The sequence below is a fragment of the Antechinus flavipes genome, chromosome 3 (genome assembly GCF_016432865.1).
Source record: "Antechinus flavipes isolate AdamAnt ecotype Samford, QLD, Australia chromosome 3, AdamAnt_v2, whole genome shotgun sequence".
In the NCBI taxonomy this organism is placed as follows: domain Eukaryota; kingdom Metazoa; phylum Chordata; class Mammalia; order Dasyuromorphia; family Dasyuridae; genus Antechinus; species Antechinus flavipes.
Genome location: NC_067400.1, coordinates 578,374,007 through 578,394,354, shown reverse-complemented (window position 1 = coordinate 578,394,354; position 20,348 = coordinate 578,374,007). Strand labels below are relative to the sequence as shown.

General features: G+C 44.2%; 1 protein-coding gene across 8 annotated transcripts; it reads right to left on the bottom strand.

Annotated features, from left to right (window-relative positions):
* Positions 1–69: 69 nt before the first annotated feature.
* On the bottom strand, positions 70–12,421 carry PAQR7 (progestin and adipoQ receptor family member 7). Of its 8 annotated transcripts, none has more exons than XM_051988171.1 (4): positions 12,404–12,421; positions 11,965–12,058; positions 6,896–7,038; positions 70–2,869 (listed from the first exon to the last, which is right to left on the bottom strand). In XM_051988171.1, exon 4 carries the CDS (start codon positions 2,845–2,847, stop codon positions 1,792–1,794), a length of 1,056 nt encoding a protein of 351 aa, XP_051844131.1. In that variant the 5' UTR covers positions 2,848–2,869; positions 6,896–7,038; positions 11,965–12,058; positions 12,404–12,421; the 3' UTR covers positions 70–1,791. The 8 variants fall into 8 exon arrangements, with proteins under 8 accessions (XP_051844131.1, XP_051844133.1, XP_051844130.1 ...); XM_051988173.1 differs by lacking the exon at positions 12,404–12,421 and adding an exon at positions 12,362–12,386; XM_051988170.1 differs by lacking the exon at positions 12,404–12,421 and adding an exon at positions 12,254–12,312.
* Between the last annotated feature and the right edge of the window lie 7,927 nt (positions 12,422–20,348).

Sequence of the window (20,348 nt, the reverse complement as noted above, 5' to 3'; positions counted from 1 at the left end):
GCAGTACCCAGCCGGGCTCAGAATGGATGTCCTTCCCCAGACAAAAGCTCTGACCAGCCTGGAAACAAATGCAAATTCAGTTAATATTTATTAAGGCCCACTACAATCCAAGCAATCGGCCCGGAAAATCACGGAAGCAACAGCCCTGGCCAGGCTGCCCAGCCAGGCCAGCTTCTCCGGAAAGGGCTGAACCCAGACTGCCTCCTTTCCTCCAGCCTCCTGGACTTCTCCCTGGGGCTGCTGCTGGCCAGAGGACGGAGGCAGGAAGTTGTGGTCGGGCAATTTTATGAAGTCTGAGGACCTGGTTGTCTTCCCCAGGCATTCGCACTCCCGCACATAGTGCCGGGTCTCCCGACCCCCAGGGACAGCACTATGCCCCCCGTACTGCCCTCAGATAAGCTCTCGAGGCCTCAGTGAAAAGATGTGAGACCCTCCCTGGAAGAAGGGCAAGCAGACAGCTGTCTGTCATGAAAGGGTATCGGAGAACCTGAGTTTTAACCTTAGTCATGTAACTACACTGCCATGAGACTTTGGACGAATATGTTATCTCTAGACCTCAATTTCCTCATTAAATGAGGAAGGTAGATTAAAGGGGTTGCATTCCCCACCCCCCACTGCTCCCAGGTTGGAAGAAGTCAGCCTCACTCAGCCCAGAGGGACAAGACCTGGGGCCAAGTCTTATCGGAGGACCAGACCAAGGAACTCCAAGGTGCCCCCCTCCCATGGCAGCTAAGAGGTGGGCTAGGCCAGCCAGACCTATCCTTAAGTTATTTTCTAGTTTTGGCCTGGAACCCCAAAAAAGAAAACACCTTTGGATCAAAAAAATAATATCTGAGTGGTTTGGAGAAGGAGGCTCACAAAGTTCCCTTCCCCCTAGCAGAAAACAAAGGTTTTCAGAGGGTGGGAGTTTGGAAGAAGGGGGGCCACAGGGAAAAACACAGTATTGCTATTATGTAGCCCTCCAACTCACCAATTTATGCTTCTTCTGTTTGCTCCAAACTAAATTGGGGCATCTTCTGTGGCTGAAAAATGCCCACCAGATTTGCTGGGAGAGAAGAAAGGCTTGGTATCCCACCCCAAAAAGAAAGCCTCAATCCCCAGAATCGGAAACCACCTCATTTTTACCACTAAGGGTTGCTGAGCTTTAAGACCACTCTAGAATCTTTTGAGTACACCTTCAAATCCATCTGACTTTCTCATCCACCCACTAATTGTTTCCATCTCCCAGTTAATCTCAAGAACCCTGAACTTTGCCTGGAGGCTAACCTGCCAACCAATTGCATGCCCCTTTGCCCAAGAGACAGGGGCCACATGCTATAGACATCTCACTTAAAAGGAACATGGGAAAAGTGGGGAGGAGGAACTATCAACATACCTTCTAATGGTCGACTTAACCAAATTCACCTCTTCTATAAGTCTATTTCTTCCAGCTTCATAGAAAAAGAGATGAATGAGTAATGCATATGTGACAGGATAGAAAAGATGAAGGGTCTACTAGGGTTAGTTAACTGGAGACAAATGTCCTGGCATCCTAAAGCCTCATATCCCATCTTCCTATTACAATCCAGATCTATTGTCCTTTCAAACCCCTTCCAAAAGGGGGGAAGGAGAGGGCATTGGGTGGCAGAGGTGGGAGGTGGGGGTGGGGGCACTTAAGATTCACCAATGGCCAGTCACAAACAACTTTACTGGGGCTTCTAAGATAGTCTGATTGCTCTCCTCACTCCAGAACTGGGCGCTGGGCCCAGGCCCTTCCCCCCTCCCCACCCAGCACCCTCTCACTGCCCCCCTTCAGTCCTCTTTGCTGTTGAGCTCTTGCTTCACACGGTGGCTGAGGAAGAGGGCTGTGAGAACACTACAGATCACAGTGAGGAGGAAGAGGGCTGAGAAGTTGTGGGGGGCACGGCGGTGGAGCCCTTCGTAGATGGACCGCCGGGCCTCATAGTCCAGGGCCACGGCTTCAAGCTGAGCCAGTGTGCACAGCACCAGGAAGACATGGAACAGCTGGTGGCCCTGCCCAAAGATGTGGCACTTGCCGGGAAACCACCTCTCCGGAGAGCAGGCAGAAAAGAAGGCGGCCGCCAGAAGAAAGAAAGCCACTTGGCACTTGTGGTAGAGCACAGCAGGGTCCTCCTGGCCCAGGGCCTGAGCCACATAGATGCGATGCACCACCGGGCTGATGTCCAAGGCATAAGCCAATCCTGAGGGCATCTCCTGGCAAATGCGGCCCAGCAGCCCGGGCAACTGGCGGTACTTGGTGTAGCAGGAGCCAGCGCAAGATAACCAGGCAAGGAAGGCGGCAGCAGGCAGGAAGATGGCCGCCACACGAGCATGCCAGGCGGGCTCGATGGCGTAGTAGAAATGGGCCAGGGCACTGCCAAACTGGTACACGGCCACACCCACATAGTCCAAAAAGAAGAAGCTGTAATGCCAGAACTCAGACTTGGCCTGAAGGAGGTGGGCCAGGGCACTGAAAAGCAGGTAGGTGATAGAGGCAAGGACAATGAGGAAGAGGGGCCGGGCGTGGGGGTCACCCACAAAGTCCACAGTGCCCGCAAAGCATGCTAGGCGCAGGAGCAGCACCAGGGCAGCCACCAGGTGGGTCCAAACGTTGACGGCCTCGTTGTGCTTTTGGAAAAGGCTCAGGAAGTAGAAACGCCAGGTGCGATGCAGGGGCCGGTAGCCTGAGTAGATATATGGCTTCCAGAAGAGGCGGGGCACCTCAGCCCGGCCCACAGTGCTGTCTGGCAGGGGGGAAGCCAGCTCCCCCAGGAGCCTGGGCATCTGTCCCAGCTGCCGGACACTGGGGAAGAAGCGACTGAGTTTCTGGGCTACAGCTGTGGCCATGGTGGGAGCTGAGGGCAGAGAGCTGTGGAAAATGAACAAATTAAACAATCATGAAAATACCCTCCATCTCTGCTACTTCAAGGTTTCCAAAACACAATAGCCCTAGAAGTGGTCAAGGTGGTCATTATCCTCTTCTGACAAAGGAGAACAGTCCATTTCCTCTATGATCTCTTTCCCTCCTCAGTACCTTAGGTCAGATCAACCTGATCATTTTACTGAAACAGCTCTCTTGAAGACCTCATCCCCAAATCCTATGATCTCTTCAAACAGCCAACAAGCATTTGTTAAATACCCACTGTTGGCCAAGTCCACTATGTGCCAGTCACTATGCTTGAATAATACAAAAGCTTACATTATCAGGCAGATAGCTATCTCAAAGACCAAAGATCTCACAAGTGCCAAATCCAACAAGCTTCTTCAAACAATGAGCATTTAATAAGTGCCTACTGTGTGCCAGGAATTGTGCTTGGCATTGGGTATGCACAAAAAACAAAAACAGTCCCTACCTTTGAGATTATATTCTATCTGTATAGATATATAGAGTATATATAACCGTATAGTTTTATATATATATATATATATATATGTATAACAGTATAACCCCTATCAGTACAAAATCAATTCAAAAAGCTTATTAAGCACCTATGTGCAGAGCTACCTACTACATTCTGGGGACAGAGCGACAATAAGGAAATAGTCCCTGCCCTCAAAAAGCTTATACTTTAGTGGAGGAATGATACAGCATGGATAAGAGGACCACAGATTTAGAGAAAGAAAGGGACCTTAAGAGGCCCTCTGATTTACCTCTACTATTTTTACAGAAGTTCAAACAGAAGAGATTAAAAGATTTGTGAAGTCACCCAAGTAGTAAGCAAAGGTAGGCTTCCCACTGAGATCCTCTAACTCCAACAATGTAATTTTGAGGGTTAGGGGGGAAAAAACCAAAACTTAAAAGGGACAGAAGATGGGAAAAGGCTTCAGAGAAAGTAGACCTCAACTGAGCCTTGAGTAGAACTAGGGATCCCCCAAGATGAGGAGGCAGAATATTCTGGTCACACAGAGACAGCCTCTTCAAGGAAGACCGACAACCTCATCTCTATTCATCCTCAGCATCTGACATCGCTGACTCATATTTACTCTGTCCTAGAAAAACTCTCCCGCTCCTCTGGTGTCACTTATGTTTACTCCGCTTGACTTCCCTTCTTCCTCCTCCAATGTCTCAAATAGTAAAACTCAAGACTCCTCTGACCTTTATTCTGTCTCTAAGACACTATGACTTCTTTCCCTCAATCATTACCTCTATCGACTTCTCTGAAATAGCCATCTATTTCCAGTCCTGCATCTCCAACTCCTTCAGTACCTCAGAGGCAATAAGTTCAAAATCAGAGAAGAGTCATCTTCTCCATATCAGTGTATCCCCCTGCCAAATTTCCAGGCTAGACCATTGTGACATCATCCTGTGGTCTCCCAGGCCTAGAATCTATACCTCTCTCTTCTGTATAATTCCTCAAATTTAGGTCTGTAATCTGATACTTAGAATTAGTGGTGCTGTTTCTCTGGATTGGGCCATTTTATATCAAAGAAACTTCTCTTAGCTATTCTCATGCATCCCCATTCTTTCTTTGTATTCAGCCTTTAGGGAGGTGCCTTCTACCCAGGAATTTCCAATAAATATTACAATTTGTTACCTCCTCTCTTAGTCAGATTCTCTAAACCCACCACTTTCTCTTCCCAATTTCATTCCCTTTCCTGCCTTCTATTCTCCACCAACCAAGAAAATTACAAATTACCATAAGGTAGCATTTCAGGATAACAGTGTTGTTACTGTAAGAGACCTCAAATCATGGGATGTCAGAGATGGAATAGACCTTAGAACCTCAGAACTGGTAGGAGCCTTAGAACAGAGAATGTCATGTTTGGAATAGATCTTGGAGCATGCAGTGTGTGAAGTAGAAGGGAACTTTTGAACAAAGGAAGGAAGTCAGAGCTGGGAGGGGCCTCAGAACCCAGAATGTCAAAGCTGGGAGGGTCTTTAGAACAGAGAATATAAGAGCTGGAAGGAACCTTAGGACACAGAGTGTTAGAAAATAGAATGTAGGGACTGAAAGGGATCTTTGCAACTACCTAGCCCAACCACTTCATTTTAAAAATTGGAATAAAAAAACCAACCAAGTCTTCAGAGTTCATAGAACGTAGGAAAAATTCATAGGAGCACATTTTTAAGCCATCTCAATGATCATCTAGCCCTTTCATTTTACTGAAGAAGAAACTGAGACCCAGAGAAGTTAAGCCTAGAGAAGACAACAAAAGCCAGACAAGAAAACAGACCCCATAATCATGATGGTGGTGATGATGAAACCACAACTCACATTTCTAAAGCCCTGCCAAATGAACAAAGCCTTTTCCTCACTACAATTTTGTGATGCATGAATAGTGTAACAATGACCCTGTTTCACAAATAAAGGCTACTGGCCCACAGTCACTCAGACAGCAGGGGTCACAGCCAGGATCCAAACCTACTACTCCCCTGACTCCATAACCCTTTTCTTTACCTTTCAACATCCTACCTCTTCACCTTCCTTTTATGCTCTGAGATTTATAAGTCCTTCCCCTCTAGAAAACTTGGCTTCTTCATCCCAAACACTGAAGGGCCTAGTTTGCTTTTATTACTTTGGATGACTTTTAGCTGTTGCTTTATAAACATTAAGCAATTTCTGGAGCATCTGTTCTGTCCCCAGGCAAGAAGACCAAGTTCTCTGAGGGCCTTAACTTTTGCTCTGAGCTCACAATCACAAGGCTCTTCCCTAAACCACAATCTCATTTCCTGTTACTGCTGAAACACGACTACTTGTCAGTACATTTATTCTCTGAAATAATTTTTCTTCATCTTATATCATCTGCCCTGAGTTCTTCATCACAACTCTGCTACTTACTAATTTTGACTAAATATGGAACCCTGGATAGCTATTTCTTCCCTCAAGGTTTTCTTCTCTGTAAAATGAGGCATTAGGCTAGATTCTAACTCAAGTGTGAGAACAACTTATCCCCCTAAGCTTTAATGACAACCCCCCCCCCCCAACACATACGCAAACATTTCCCTCACAGCCCTCCACCCCCCTGCCCTTCCTTGCAAACCACACCCACCTCAGGCTCTCATCTTTCTGGGCCTTCAGTAAACATCTCAGGATCTCCTCCCTCTCCCTCTTCTCCCAGGAAAAAGAGAACAGAGAGGCTGTTCAGGAAGGAGAGACTCCTTGCTGAAAGCCTTCAGATCTTTACCGGGTCTCCATGCCCCATCTCTAGATGCTGGTGAAATCAACACTGACTTGGTCGAAAGGAGGTCATAAGGGATGGATACCAGACATGAGGTGATGGGTGCAATGGGTGCGATGGGGAAGCATCTGGGTGCCTCCTCGGAACCTGCATGGACAAGTCTGACTGCTGAAGCCTGGTTGCTCTGGGCCATGCAATTAATATAAATCTACTAGCCCAATGCCCCACCCTTTGATCCTGATAAAACTTCCAAAGCATGCTGAGATCACCTGGGGATAAAAGGAAGGTTCTCTCAAGCCCAGGGCAGATAATCTCTGCCAAGGGAATGGGCAGTTTTCCAGGATATCCTGCCCTTGGATCCTGATAAAACTTCCAAAGCATGCTAAGGTCACCTGGGGGAAAGGGAAGGGTTCTTGAAAGCCTGGGGCAGGTGATCTCTGCCAGGGGAATGGGTAACTTCCCAGGATGTTTCACTGCTACAAGACAGGTGGGACTGCTGGGGTAGGGGTTTCCAGGAATCAGAGATGTCCTATGTGATGTCACTAAAGGGTGGGGCTGAGAATAGCCCTAGTATATGGCCCCCACCATCTTTAGTTAAAGAATTGGTCTAGAGGTTCCTATTCCTATTCCTACACTCCCCTAGCCTCTGGGGATTCCCCTAAAAGAGTTTCACATCCTTTCCCCTCACATCAGGAAGAGGTCTGGGGAGGCAGATACCACAGTCATTGGGTTCATGTACAGATGGAGAAACTGAGTCCCAAAAGAAGTGACTTACCCCAGATCACCCAGCAGTCAAAGTAAACACGGTCCCCCGTTCTCAGGCCTCCAGGCTCCCTCTCAGTCCAAAACTCTCTTCACAGGATTTTAGGAAAAATGGAGGTGTTCCACAATATTAGGAAAAAGGAAGTGTTCTCCAATCTACTTAATGCAAATGAGAGTAAATTTGTAACAAAAACAGAACTTATAGAGATCATCCTGTCCAGCTCCCCCATTTTTACTTTTCCCCCAAATTATCAAGCGTTTTTTCCTCCTTGTCTCCAAACCCCCCACTGAGGGGAGGGGGGAGAAAGAAAACTTGTAATAAATACAATCAAGCAAAACAAATTATCATGTTTTCCATATCCAAAAATGTTTGTCTCATTCTGCATCATGGACCCATCCCCTCCCTCTGGGCGGGCTTCATCATCTGGTGTCTGGAATCACTGTTGATAATTGTATTGATACCCCCCCCATTTGATAGAAACAAATGCTCAGCATAAGCCTTCCAAATGGGATAGGCTGCAAATATCAATGTCAAACCCCCAGAGAGGGTTGTGTTGGCATTATTTTAAAGGATTCAATTCTCCCTAAGGACTTAAGTCACTGGTAAGCTTTGGAGCACCAACTGAACCCCCTAGGGTTCTTGAAGAATACCAACAGTTCTGATTCCAGGACATTCACCTTGGTTCAGTGGAAACCCTTGGGTATATGGGAGTGGATGGAGACAGAGGTTTGTTGGAGACGTCAAGATTTGGACTTCCTAAAGATACTGTGATCAAATGTATCCCTCAAGTGTTAAATAATTGCACTGTTCACTGTCTAGAGCTCACCCCATTCAGAAAGTCCTCCCAGATTCCCACAACCTTGAAAATTAGCAGAAGCCTATATATAGGCCCAAGACAGAAGCCAGCTCACAAACTGGAATATCAATGATTCCTAGGTGATGATCCAACCCAGAGGAGGGGAGCTGTCGGTAATCAAAAATAATGGATGTTCCAAATAGCCTCTCCCATCCTGGCACAGGTAGCATGATGATGTGGGGAGTAGGTGGATCAAAGTTTAGCATTCTGAACTGCCTAAAAACCCTTTGATCAATAGGCAGCAAAGTGGTAGGGAATATTGTTTTGGTATCCCAGCCTTTGGCTGTGCTCTTCTTAGGAACTGAAAGCTCTATCGTGAAAGCTATCTTGCCCAGCTCCCTTCCTTTTAAAACTAAAGAAACTCAGTCCAAATAACACAGCTGGCAAATGGCAGGGACAGGATTCAAATCCAAGTCCTTATTATCTCCAGTCACTATGTCACACTCCCTTGGCAACTCTCTGATGGCAGAAACTTAATATAAACTATAAAGTGGCAGGACCAGTGTTCAAAGCCAGGTCCTTTAACTCCAAACCCAACCCTCCCACCATTACTTAGGTGGTGGTCAGCTTGGAACAGTGGAGAGGGCACGGGGACTTGGAAATCAGGAAGGCTCACCTCCAAAATCTATCTCAGACTCTTTGCTAGCTCTGTGACTCTGGGAAAACTATTTAACAGCTCTGTGTCTCACTTTCCTCATCTGTAAAAGGAAGGGCAGGTAGGAAGGTGCAGTGGATAGTGACCTGGAGTCAGGAAGTCCTGAGTTCAAATCTGGCCTCAGACACTTACTAGCTGAGTGATCCTGGGCAAGTCACTTCACCCTATTTGCCTCAGTTTCTTCATCTGTAAAATGAGCTGAAGGAAATGGCAAACCACTTCATATCTTTATTAAGAAAATACCAAAGGAGATTCCCCAAGAGTTGGAAACAACTGAACAACACTGAAATGAGGGGATTTGCTTTGATGGAATCTTAAGTTCTCTCCAACCTTCAAACTTAGACCTCGGACACCATTCCTATTTACTTGGCTAAAAGGAGAAATGCCTTGGACTTTGTGATTTGGGGACTGTGTTAATGTCACCCATTCAGGCCACGTTATTAAGTATTGGGTGACCTGACTATGACCTTGTCCTGGACAGTTTACAGTTCAACTCAGGCAGTCACAGACAAACCTGCTTGACCCCTAGCTAATCATTTCTCTTCTCTTCCTGAAAAATTCTTTTGTTACTTTTTTGAGGTCCTAAATGTTCTGTGCACCCTAATAAAAGGCTTATCTTATCCTTTAAAGCAAAGTTTTACAATGTGCCCTGATAATGCTGCGGCTGCCTCTGGCAAGGCTCCAGCATTGGCACTATGGGGTAGACACATAGAGAGCACTTATGCATGAAGCCATTCTGAGACAGCCAGAACTTTGACCCAGACACCAACACGGAGAGGGAGCTCTCGTCCTCCCTCCCCAGGCCAGCCCCCAGTCACTGCCTCCACAGTCCAGTCCCCAGTTATTGCCCCCTCAGTCCAGTGACCATTGGAAGCAGAACCTGCTGTTCCAAAATGTATCTCTCGGCTTCCTGGACAAGGAAATCCACCCCAATGGTGAACTCAGCCCTGGCCCTCTATAATCCCTATCTTTTTTTGCCTCCCTTCCCACTGTGCTCTCTGGAAGCCTCCTCTGTCCTTAACAAACTATCCTTGAGACCAAATCTCTTCCTCTTACTTTCTTTCCCTCTAATGGTGCTCACTGAAACCCAGTTGTCTCCAGAACACACCCCATCTCTTGGCACCTTCTCCGAATCTGGATCCAGAACCCTGAGTTGATACATTTCTTGTTCCTCTACCACCCCACTGGGCTACCGCTATGCTCCTCCTTTCCTCTCCAGATTCTACTTGTTGACATCTCCAGACCTCCAAATGTCCCTTCTTGATGAATTCCCTACCCAGCTCACAAATCTTGGTTTCCATGCCAAAGTCCTGCTTTATTGTAACATCTGTGCTTGCAGCTCCCTGGACTACACACAGGTTCCCTGGAGGGAGGCACAAGGGGACTTTTGGTGTAGATCCATGAAAAACTGGGAGTTATGTAAGGCTTCTAGTGAGGTAAGGCCTTGGGAGGTAGGATGTAAATATGGCTCCTGTACTTAGGAATACATACAGAGGGTGGGGTCTGGGAAAGGGGATATCCAGAATCCCAGAGGGGTATATGGTAGTTAAGGAGTAAGATGAATTTCTTGGGATATGGAAAAGAGAAACTGGTTATTCAGTCAATTCTCAGTTATCTGCATTTTGATTAGACACTCTGTGATTCATAAATGGCAAAGAGTATTTAATGCCTGACTAACTTTCTCCTACCACCTAACATCTGGCTTATCTCCATGCTGAACTTAGTCTGTAATGCTTTTTTTTTTTCTGGGAGGCAATCAGGGTTAAGTGACTTGCCTCACAAGTCACTTAGGTGTGACAAGGGTCCCACAGCCAGGAAGTGTTAAGTGTTAAGTGTCTGAGGCTTGATTTGAACTCAGGTCTCCTAACTTCAGGGCTGGTGCTCTATCCACTACACCAACTAACTGCCCCCTGTTATGCTTTTTTTTTTTTAATCCCACAGTGCATTCTAAAACCAAATAGAAATGATTTTTAAAAACTTCTGTTATGAATGTACACATATGTGAATTATTGTTATTTCTCTAATAATTTCAGATTGTTGAAAGTCGAATAATAATAATTTCTTGGTTTCTAATTACAACATGCTCCAAGAAGTAAATTACTCTCATTTTAAAGATGAGGAAGTTCAGGCACAGAGAGACTAACAGAACTGCAGAGGATCACACATCATATGAGGGACAAAAACAAAAGCAGGTCTTTTTGATTAGAGAGCATGTAATCAACCTGTAAGAGCTCCCCAAAATTCAGTTTCCTTTGGGGACACAAGATAGACACAACAGGGCCAATGAGGAGAAAACAGATGAAGGAAACAGAGATCTAGAGAGAAGCAGCATTCTCAGCCAAGGTATCATAAAGTTGGCATTAGTCCCAGGGAAGAAGGGATGCTCTGTCCCCTATCTTCTCTCTGAGCCAGGACACAGTGTTCTGAGCCAAGCCACAAAGGGCCCAAGGAAACATGGAGGCTTCAGTGAAGCGAAACATGTCTTACACCAGGAACTTTGAGACTAACACTTCTTTACACCGACTAGTCAACACTCACTTCCCACTCATTTCTCACATCCCCTCACCCCCATTCCCAAGCCCCTCTTCCCATCATTTTCTAGGAAAAAGACCAGGGGGCCTTTTTGGACCCCCTAGGATGTATAGTTCCCAAATACCAGAGATTCTTCTCCTGTAAGATTTCTCTACTCTTCCTGGGAGTTCCCCTGGAAGTAGGCCTGAGGCCCACCTAGGCCTTCTGAGTGTGGCAACTACAATGGGGTCTTGTACATAGAAAGGTGTATTAAATTGTCACCAGGATTAACTAACTCTGTGATTTCATCTTTCTGACCCTCCATTTTCTCAACCATTAAAATAAGATAGTAGGACAAATTGGTCTTTTAGAGTCCTGTTTCCTTGCAAAATCTGTTCTTAGGGTCTCCACAGCTCTGACATAAATGTCTATGAATTTATGAATATTAAGGGCTCTATATATCTAAGCCTTTATCTCTCTACTTCCCGAAAGACTGTTCTCTGAGGAGTAGATCCCTGGTGTTTAGGGTCTGGCTATTCCAAAGGATAGCTAAGAGACTCTGGGCAATCAATCCCTTTTCTATCCCTATCCACCCACCTTCCCGACCCGAGTTTTCCTAAAGTATCAGAAAAGCTCAGAACCCTTAAAGCCTCTGCCCCCATTTCTTTCTTGTTCATTCTCCATCTGGGTGCTCTGGGAAGCTGGGGAGATCTCAGTAGAGAAGATCTCCAAGAGCACAAGCTGAGCAGAAGTGTCTGGGCTCTACCCCCACCTCCGACCTCTTAAACTCACTGTTGCACCCTCAGCTTTCTCCACTGACGCCTTTCCTTTGATCTTCGTTCACGGTGTCTCCAGATGTGCGCCACGCGTCCTTCCCTGACCCCTCGAGGCTACTAGCCGTGGGCACCCTCCACTGCTCCTGCGCTCCCCTTTCTCTGCTGGTGGGCACATTCCACTCCTGCGCTCCCCTCTCTCTGCTCACCCCGGCTCCCCGGCTCCCCTCCTTTGGCCTCCCGTTCCGTTCCCTCCCATCCCCGTTTCTCAGCCCTTCTCACATACCTGCCGCCCGTGCCCCCTCCGGGCTGTTAGCAGAGATTGCAGCCGCCGCTTTCCCAGACTGACAGAGACAGGGAGCCTCAAAACCAGGCTTCGTCTGCAGAGAAGCCAGGGAAGAGAAAAGGCAAGGAGGGACAGTGAACGGGGAAGCTAGGAGCGGCTCCGCCCCGGCCTCCGCCCGACCCCCCAACAGCCTCCCCTCCTCCCCCAAGGGAGCCGCCCAGACAGCGTGCCCTCGCCCCTCCTCTGCCCCTCCCCGTTGGGAGCTGCGGCCTCCCCGGACAATCCTCACCCCAACTAAGGAGACCCCGGTAAAGCGGATCTCCAAGCGCCCGGACTACGAATAAGGCACTCGGTATGCCCCCCTCCTATGCCTCTCCCCGGGTGCCTAGCTCAGAACCTTGAACACAGCTGGAGATGGGGAATGAATGAAAGCAAGTACCGACGGGCAACCGGATCTCCAAACTCCATATCCCTTCAGGACACCGCCTGCGTTATTGTTACATAAACCACAACTAGACAGATCCCTCCTCCTCGGTGCTTTTCCTCCCTCAGCCCTCCCCCGGTGTTCCGGTCCTATCTGTCTGTCTCCAAAAGGATGGCAACTCTGTGTCTCCTAAGTAGCTTCATAAAATTGCCAATACTGGTTATTATGCATATAAATTTTAAAAAATCTTCAAGTTGGAAGGAACTTCAGAGAGTATCCTCACATCTTCTCTCTCCGATGTTCACTCCATGGCCGAATCTCCCCATAACCCCATCCAAAAGTGCTCACTCGAAATTTGGCTGGCTAAACTGGAGGGGACCTGATGGAAAGAACCTAGAGCATTGTATGTCAGAGCTTTTTAGAATTAAAAAAAAAATTCTGCAGTCTGTAACTAGAATATGCAGAAAATGGAAGGTGATTGTCCCACTATTTTGAACCTGGTCAAAACACATGTGAGATGCTGTCTGCTTCTGAAGGCACAGTACAGGAAGTGTCCAGAGGGGGGCAGAGTAGTGGTGAGAGAACTGGACTTGAGGGAACTGGAGATATTTAGCCTGGAGAAAAGAAAGCTTGAAGAATGAAAAAGAAAATATAGAACTGTGGTGATTTTCTTCTTTATAATAATATAATAATAATAATGGTTCTCTCTGGGAGAAAACAGGTTTCTCAGGGGAGGTTTTCTGGAGACAGCCTTAATAGCAGTTGAAAGTAATAATCACCTCAAAACGCAGCCAGGTGATAAAAGTTCAGATCTTTTATTGCCTCCAATATAGCCAGGTTAGCTTAGAGGCCTATCTCTCTGCTTGGTTCCAAGAACTCCCTCCAAATGTCTCCAAATCCAAAGGTTTGTCCTTCAGCCCAGCCAGCACAAAGGTGAATCTGTCTTGCTTCTGAGAGAGGGCTTCTGGCTCTCAATCTCCCAGAGTGCTCCTCTCTGACCCCAGTCAATGTTCCGAAGTAAGACTCCTCACTCAGAGAGGGCTTCTGGCTGAACTCACTTAACGCTCCCCTCTCAATCTAAATTCAGCTGAACTCCCAACTGAGTCTGGTTCTTATATATCATCTCCCAAAGGTTGACGACTCCTTCTGCAGGCACACCTAAGGGAGGTGTGAATTCACAAAGTTACAAAGTTTGCTTTGTGAATCTCCCATACTTGTGAACTCCAATGAGTACTGGTGTGAACACAAGCATTGTATCAATTAGTCTTACTTAGTACCTTGTTTCAGATTCTGGCCCAAAACATCTCCTTGTAAGATCAGATCAGTGATACTGAACCATGCTAAATTACATAATTATTGTCTCTATCAATTCTAATGATTTAACAGTTTGTAAAGATTCCAATATAGAACTGAGGAAATTGTTGAACTTAAGCTGAAAGGTGTCTTCTGAATAGAAACATTTAAAAATATACATTAAAAATATCTAAGAGTATCTTTACAAAAACAAACCATGTGCCAAGGAACAAAGAAACTTTACATAATATTAAGGGGGGGGGGGAAATGGCAGAAATGCTAAATATATCCTTTACAGACCATCATAAAGGGAAAAATATAATTGCTTCAGGGAACACAAAGATATAGACTTAAATGAATATTTGAGGATATTATGAATAATGAATGGGTCAAAGAACAAGTCACCGAACTGGGGATGTTCAGCCTGGAGAAAAGAAATCTTGAAGAGTAAAAAAGAAAGTATAGAACTGAGGAAATTGTTGAACTTTAGCTGAAAGAAGGTATCTTTTGAATAGGAATATTAAAAATGTACATTAAAAATACCTAAGAGTATCTTTACAAAAACAAACCATGTGCCAAGGAACAAAGAAACTTTACATAATGTTAAGGGGGAAAAAAAGCAGAAATGCTAAACATATCCTTTACAGACAATCATGCAGGAAAAAAATAATTGCTACAGGAACACAAGGATTCAGACTTAAATGAAAACTTGAGGATATTATGGATAATTAATGGGTCAGAGAAATCAAAGAAACAATAACTATGTGAAAGAATAATAATGATGAAAATGCATTTCAAAACTTCTGAGGCACACTAAAGTAGTTCTCAGGGGAAAATCTAATCTCAAAACATACATTAACAAAATAAACAAAGACAGATCACATACATATTTTCTTAATTAGAAAATCAATAGATGAATCCCCAAATAAGCACAAATTAGGTGAGAAAAATATAAATTGGAAACTAACCCAAATAAATGATCAACAAAGACAAAACTGGTCCTTTGGGAAGTCACAAGAAGGAATGGCCAAGAAAGAGCAAACATAGAGACTCTAGTTGCTCCAAGATTACAAAATCAGGAGCAATGTGTGAAAGTCGCAAAGGGGTAATTTTAGATCTGATTTAAGGAGAATCTTCTAATGATTAGACTTGACCAAAAGTAGTTTGGGTGACTACAGAAAGCAGTGGGTATCCTGTGATTATTGTTGTTGTCTGTCCTTTGTTCTCGAGGAGGGCTATGACATCAGGGAGGTGATTCCATGACATACAAGTGAATTGGATTTAAGCGACGTATGGCTGGGCTCTAAGGTCTCCCATTGCATCCAGTACCATCTCCAGTCATCTTGATCTATATCTAGCCACTGGACTCAGATGCCTCTGAAGGGGAAAGTGAGGCTGGTGACTTTGCACAGTCCACTCTCACTTAAATACAATTCACTTGCATGTCATAATATTACTTCCCTGATGTCATGGTCTGCTTTGACTACAGGTCTTCAAAGACTATAAGAGAGATCTTATGGAAAGGATGACTTCTTGGTCAGGGACTAATTTAACAAGATGGCCTCTGAGATTCTTCCTACTGCAGGAATTGTAATTTTATAATTTGATTCCAAGAATGATAGTCAACTAGCACTTAATATCAAGCATTTATTATGTACTTATCAGTGTGCTAAGTGCTGTTACAGCTAGAATAAACATTAGCTATTTTTATTAAGGCTTTTTATTTTCAAAACATATGCATGATAATTTTCAACATTCACTCTTGCAAAACCTTGTGTTCCAATTTTTCCCCTTCTCCCTACTCCTTCCCCTGGACAGCAAGTAATCCAATATATGTTAAACATATGCAAATCTTCTATACATATTTTTACAATTATCATGCTGCACAAGAAAAATCAGATCAAAAAGGAAAAAATGAGAAAGAAAATAAAATGCAAGCAAACAACAAAAAGAGTGAAAATGCTATGTTGTGGTCCACACTCAGTTTCCATAGTCCTCTCTCTGGGTGCAGATGGCTTTCTTCATCACAAGAGCATTAGAACTTGTGATGACCGCGTATTTTAAAATCAGCCAGAGTCATGAATTCAGGTTAAGGGAAAATCCTCAATCTTTTATTCTTTTTGAGGTGAAGGGGGATTAGCAATGTTAACAGCTGCAACAGGACCCAGCCAGCAGAGGTGAAGGGAGATCACGATAGCAATATGAGCAGCTGTGACAAGAAGCCAGCCAGCAGTCCCTCCTTGCCTCTCTGCCTCCACCCACCAAAATCGTCATTTCCTATACAACACATTAAGACTTGCACAAAGAGTGGTTGGGGGCCATTCTTTCTCCAAGCATATATATTAATAGAGTATGGTCTAATTACTATTTAGCCTCACATGCTTGGGATCTCAGTACATCAACTTGAGCTTCAGTCCATTACATCTCCTGCTTTCTTTTGTTTTAGAACACAGGTAGTCATGCCATGCCATGCCATGACGAGTCCCTCAGGGATGTCAGAGCCCCAAGGGGGCTCCCTGACTTCTCAGGAAATGAGATGAAAAGCACCAAAGGGAAGTGGGAGTTGCTAGAGGGTTTCTGGGCTGAAGGGTCTTATTATGTAGCCCATCAGCATGGGAGGTATTACACAAGCACATAGCAATAACGCAGAGGCTATTAGTGATGACCATCCCCTCAGTCAGTGCAGGCTCAATGTTGTGTAACAAACATGAATTATACATGCAAGTAGTGGTATAACAAACAATATAAATCAACATGGTGTTGTAAAAGATTGCCAGAAGTCCTAGAAGGAGGGTATGTAAACAGCAGTCACACATACACCTTCAGCAGCCAAGAGATAGTCCAAAACCAATCTATTGTTCATTGCTTCACTTCTCAGGGAATCCGATGATCCCCCGAGTTTTTGAAGTCCTGCAAAAATCTTGTTATGTCTTAGGGAATCCAATGATTCCAGCAGATTTTGAAGTCCTGTAACAGTCTTATCATTTCTCAGAAAATCCAATGATTCCTGAAAGCTTTGAAGTCTTATGTCTCAGAGAATCCAATGAATCCTGAGGGTTTTCAAGTCCTACAACAATCTTATGTCTCAGAGAATTCAATGATTCCTGAGGGTTTTCAAGTCCTACAACAATCTTATCATGTCTCAGAGAATCCAATGATTCCTGAGGGTTTTCTGGTACAACAATTTTCAATGACCATAAGTCAAATGCCATAACTGCCACACTCTTTCAATGGTGAGCACAATCAGCAACAGAACCACCAGATATTTCTTGGGTCTTCTCCTCCATTTCAAGGGTCTGCTCCATCTCTCTGCAATGGACAAGGTGAATATGGCTCGTTGGCACCCATCTGATTCCTTCTCCACCTGTAAAGATACAAACAAACCCTCTCCCCCAAGCAGTTAGCCTATCTGGTCCCTTCCATTCACCACTTTCTGGGTCTCTCCACATCACCTGGCGATTATCTAAAGATAGTGGAGCTGCTTGCACTGGATACTGCCCTTCCGGTGGGTATTAAAACCTGTCTGCTGAAGCCAGTGCATCTTTGTCAAAAATCAAGAAGTTAATAGTATAAAGGTCTAGATTTAGAAGTTTTCTAGGGTTACCTGTAGCTCTCCCTTTCTTTTGTTTTTGGAGGAGCGTGTCTTGATGACTCTGTTTCTCCTCTCTACTATTGCCTGTCCTTGAGAATTAAAGGGTATGCCAGTGGTGTGTAAAATCTTATACTGTGCACAAAAGTGTGCAAAATGTTTGGAGGTATATGCAGGACCATTGTCTGTTTTTATTGCTTGTGGCACACCCATAATGGCCAATGCTTGTGTGAGGAATTCAGTGACCACTTGCGCTGGTCTCTTTTGCCACTGGTATTGCAAAAGTGAATCCTGAAAAGGTATCTACCACAACTTGGATAAAAGATAGACGACCAAAAGATTTATAATGGGTCACATCCATTTGCCAGATTTCATTGGGTCTCAAACCATGAGGGTTCTTCCCTGGAGGCAGTGTAGGAGCATGGAAAGGAAGGCAAGCCGTACAGGCTTTTACTATGCTCCTAGCTTCCTCTCTTGTTATTCCAAATTGTAAACGTAAAGCTCAAGTAGCCTGATGATATTTAGAATGAGATTCCTGGGCTTCTTGGAATAAAGGAGTATTGGCCAGCATAATTAGAAGGCTATCTGCCTTTGAATTACCATCAAAAATGGGACCTGAAGTCCACTATGAGAATGGGCATGCAAAATATAAATCTTACCTGCATGCTTTCTCACTTGCTCTTGAAGTTTCTTAAAGAGCTGATATATATTAGAGGCTGCAAATTTTATTTGGGCTGTAGCAATTCTTTGTACCACACCTACTGAATAGGCTGAATCATATATTATATTTATGTCTCCTGGATAATAAGTAAGAGCTAGAATGATCACATACAATTCATTCTGCTGAGTGGACTGAAAAGGAGTTCTGACTACTCAGTTTATAGTTAAGTCATGAGAGTATACAGCACAAATATTATGTTTGGCTGCATCTGTAAAGATAGTTGGTCCTTTAAGAGGAACTTTAGGAACTTTTTCTTCAAGAATCCATCGCCAATTATGTAACAGTCTGATTATCTTTAATGGAGATCCGTGTGTAAAATTTGGAGCCATGGCTAATAAAATTTGCCACTCTGGGATGGTCTCACAGCACACATTAATTTGTGTATTGGTATAAAAGGTGTATCGTACAGTCATTAGAGATGCCAACTGGCCCAGTCACTGGCCAAAGATTAAAGCAGACACCTATATGTCTGGTGTAGGAGGATCAATAGCAGCTGAAGTTAGTGCTGCCCCTATGAGATGGACTTTTGAAGGCAAAACAGGAGTTTTTACTCCTTTTATAGTTGAAAAAATTCCCATCAATCTGTGGGGAAGAGATGTTTTACAGCAATTAGGGTTAAAAATGAGTACTTCGGTTTTTTAAGCAGGGTTGCTATTGAAGGCCTGCCAACATTTTCACCTGTTCCTATCCAATGGAAAACTAATACACCAGTGTGGATAGAACAGTGGCCCTTAGATAGTGATAAAATTCAGGCCTTATTAGATATAGTACAGGAGCAGCTTGACCAAGGACATTTACAACCTTCTCTAAGTCCTTGGAATTCCCCAGTGTTTGTTATAAAAAAGAAATCTGGAAAATGGAGGATGTTGACTGATTTAAGAAAGGTGAATGAACAGATGGAAACTATGGGAATTCTTTAGCCTGGACTTCCACTTAATTGCCTAGAGAATGTCCTCTCTGGGTCATAAATATTAAGCATTGTTTCTATTCTATTCCTCTGGATAAGGAGGATATGAAAAGATTTGCCTTTTCAGTGCCCAGAGTTAACTTAGCTGAGCCTTATAAAAGATATGAATGGACAGTTTTGCCACAGGGAATGAAAAACAGCCCCACCTTGGGCACCAAATGTGATGACCGTGTATTTTAAAATCAGCCCGAGTCAGGAATTCAGGTTAAGAGAAAATCGTCAATCTTTATTCTTTTTGAGGTGAAGGGGGATTAGCAATGTGAGCAGCTGCAACAGAACCCAGCCAGCAGAGGCGAAGGGAGATCGCAATAGCAATGTGAGCAGCGGCGACAAGAAGCCAGCCAGTAGCCTCTCTCTGCCTCTCTGCCTCCACCTACCAAAATCATCATTCCCTATACAACACATCAGGACTTGCACAAAGAGTGGGCGGGGGCCATTCTTTCTCCAAGCTTATATATTAATAGAGTATGGTCCAATTACTATTTAGCCTCATGTGCTTGGGACCTCAGTGAATCAACTCGAGCTTCAGCCCATTACAAAAACTGGTCTGAATCCTCTCATCATTGAAAAGAGCCACATCCATGAGAATTGATCATCATATAATCTTGCTGTTGCCATGTACAATGATCTGGTTTTGCTCATTTTCCTCAGCATCAGTTCATGCAAGTCTCTCCAGGCCTTTTTGAAACCATCCTGCTGATTGTTTTTTATAGAACAATAATATTCCATAACATTCATATACTGTAACTTATTCAGCCATTCTCCAACTGATGGGCATCCACTCAGTTTTCAGTTTCTTGATATCACAAAAAGGTCTGCCACAAACAGAAATATTAGCTATTAACTCATTCATTTTACATTGGAGGAAATTAAGACCGGAGAGAAAGTTGACCATGTCATGTCTCCAATAGTTAAACAAGCATTTAATCAGTGATTCTCATGTGCCAAGCACTTCTACTAGGTCCTAGGGATACAAAGATCTAAGGTCACACAGTAAGTTTGGGACAAAGGTAAGATCCAAACCAGCTCCACCTCCTACCTCTCATTTTTGCTTCTGGGTTTCAGCTATCTAGTTTTTCCAGGAGATTGTAGGAACAAGTAAATTATTTCGACATCAGGGCTCCTATCAGAAATGCTCATCTCTCAGTGGGTTTGGTTTTGGTTTTGTTTTTTTTCTCTGATCAGCTTGGGGAGGATCTCTAAAGGGGAAGTAGGAATTAAACATAAAATTATATTGAGCACTCACTCTATGATAGGTAAGGTAGAAAAATGCAAAGAAAAATAAATGTGGTCCTTTACTATAGGATGTTCAAAGTCTAATGGGAAAGCTAAGTTACATACACAAAGAAAATACAAATTTAAATATGATGAATATATAAGAATTCCTTGG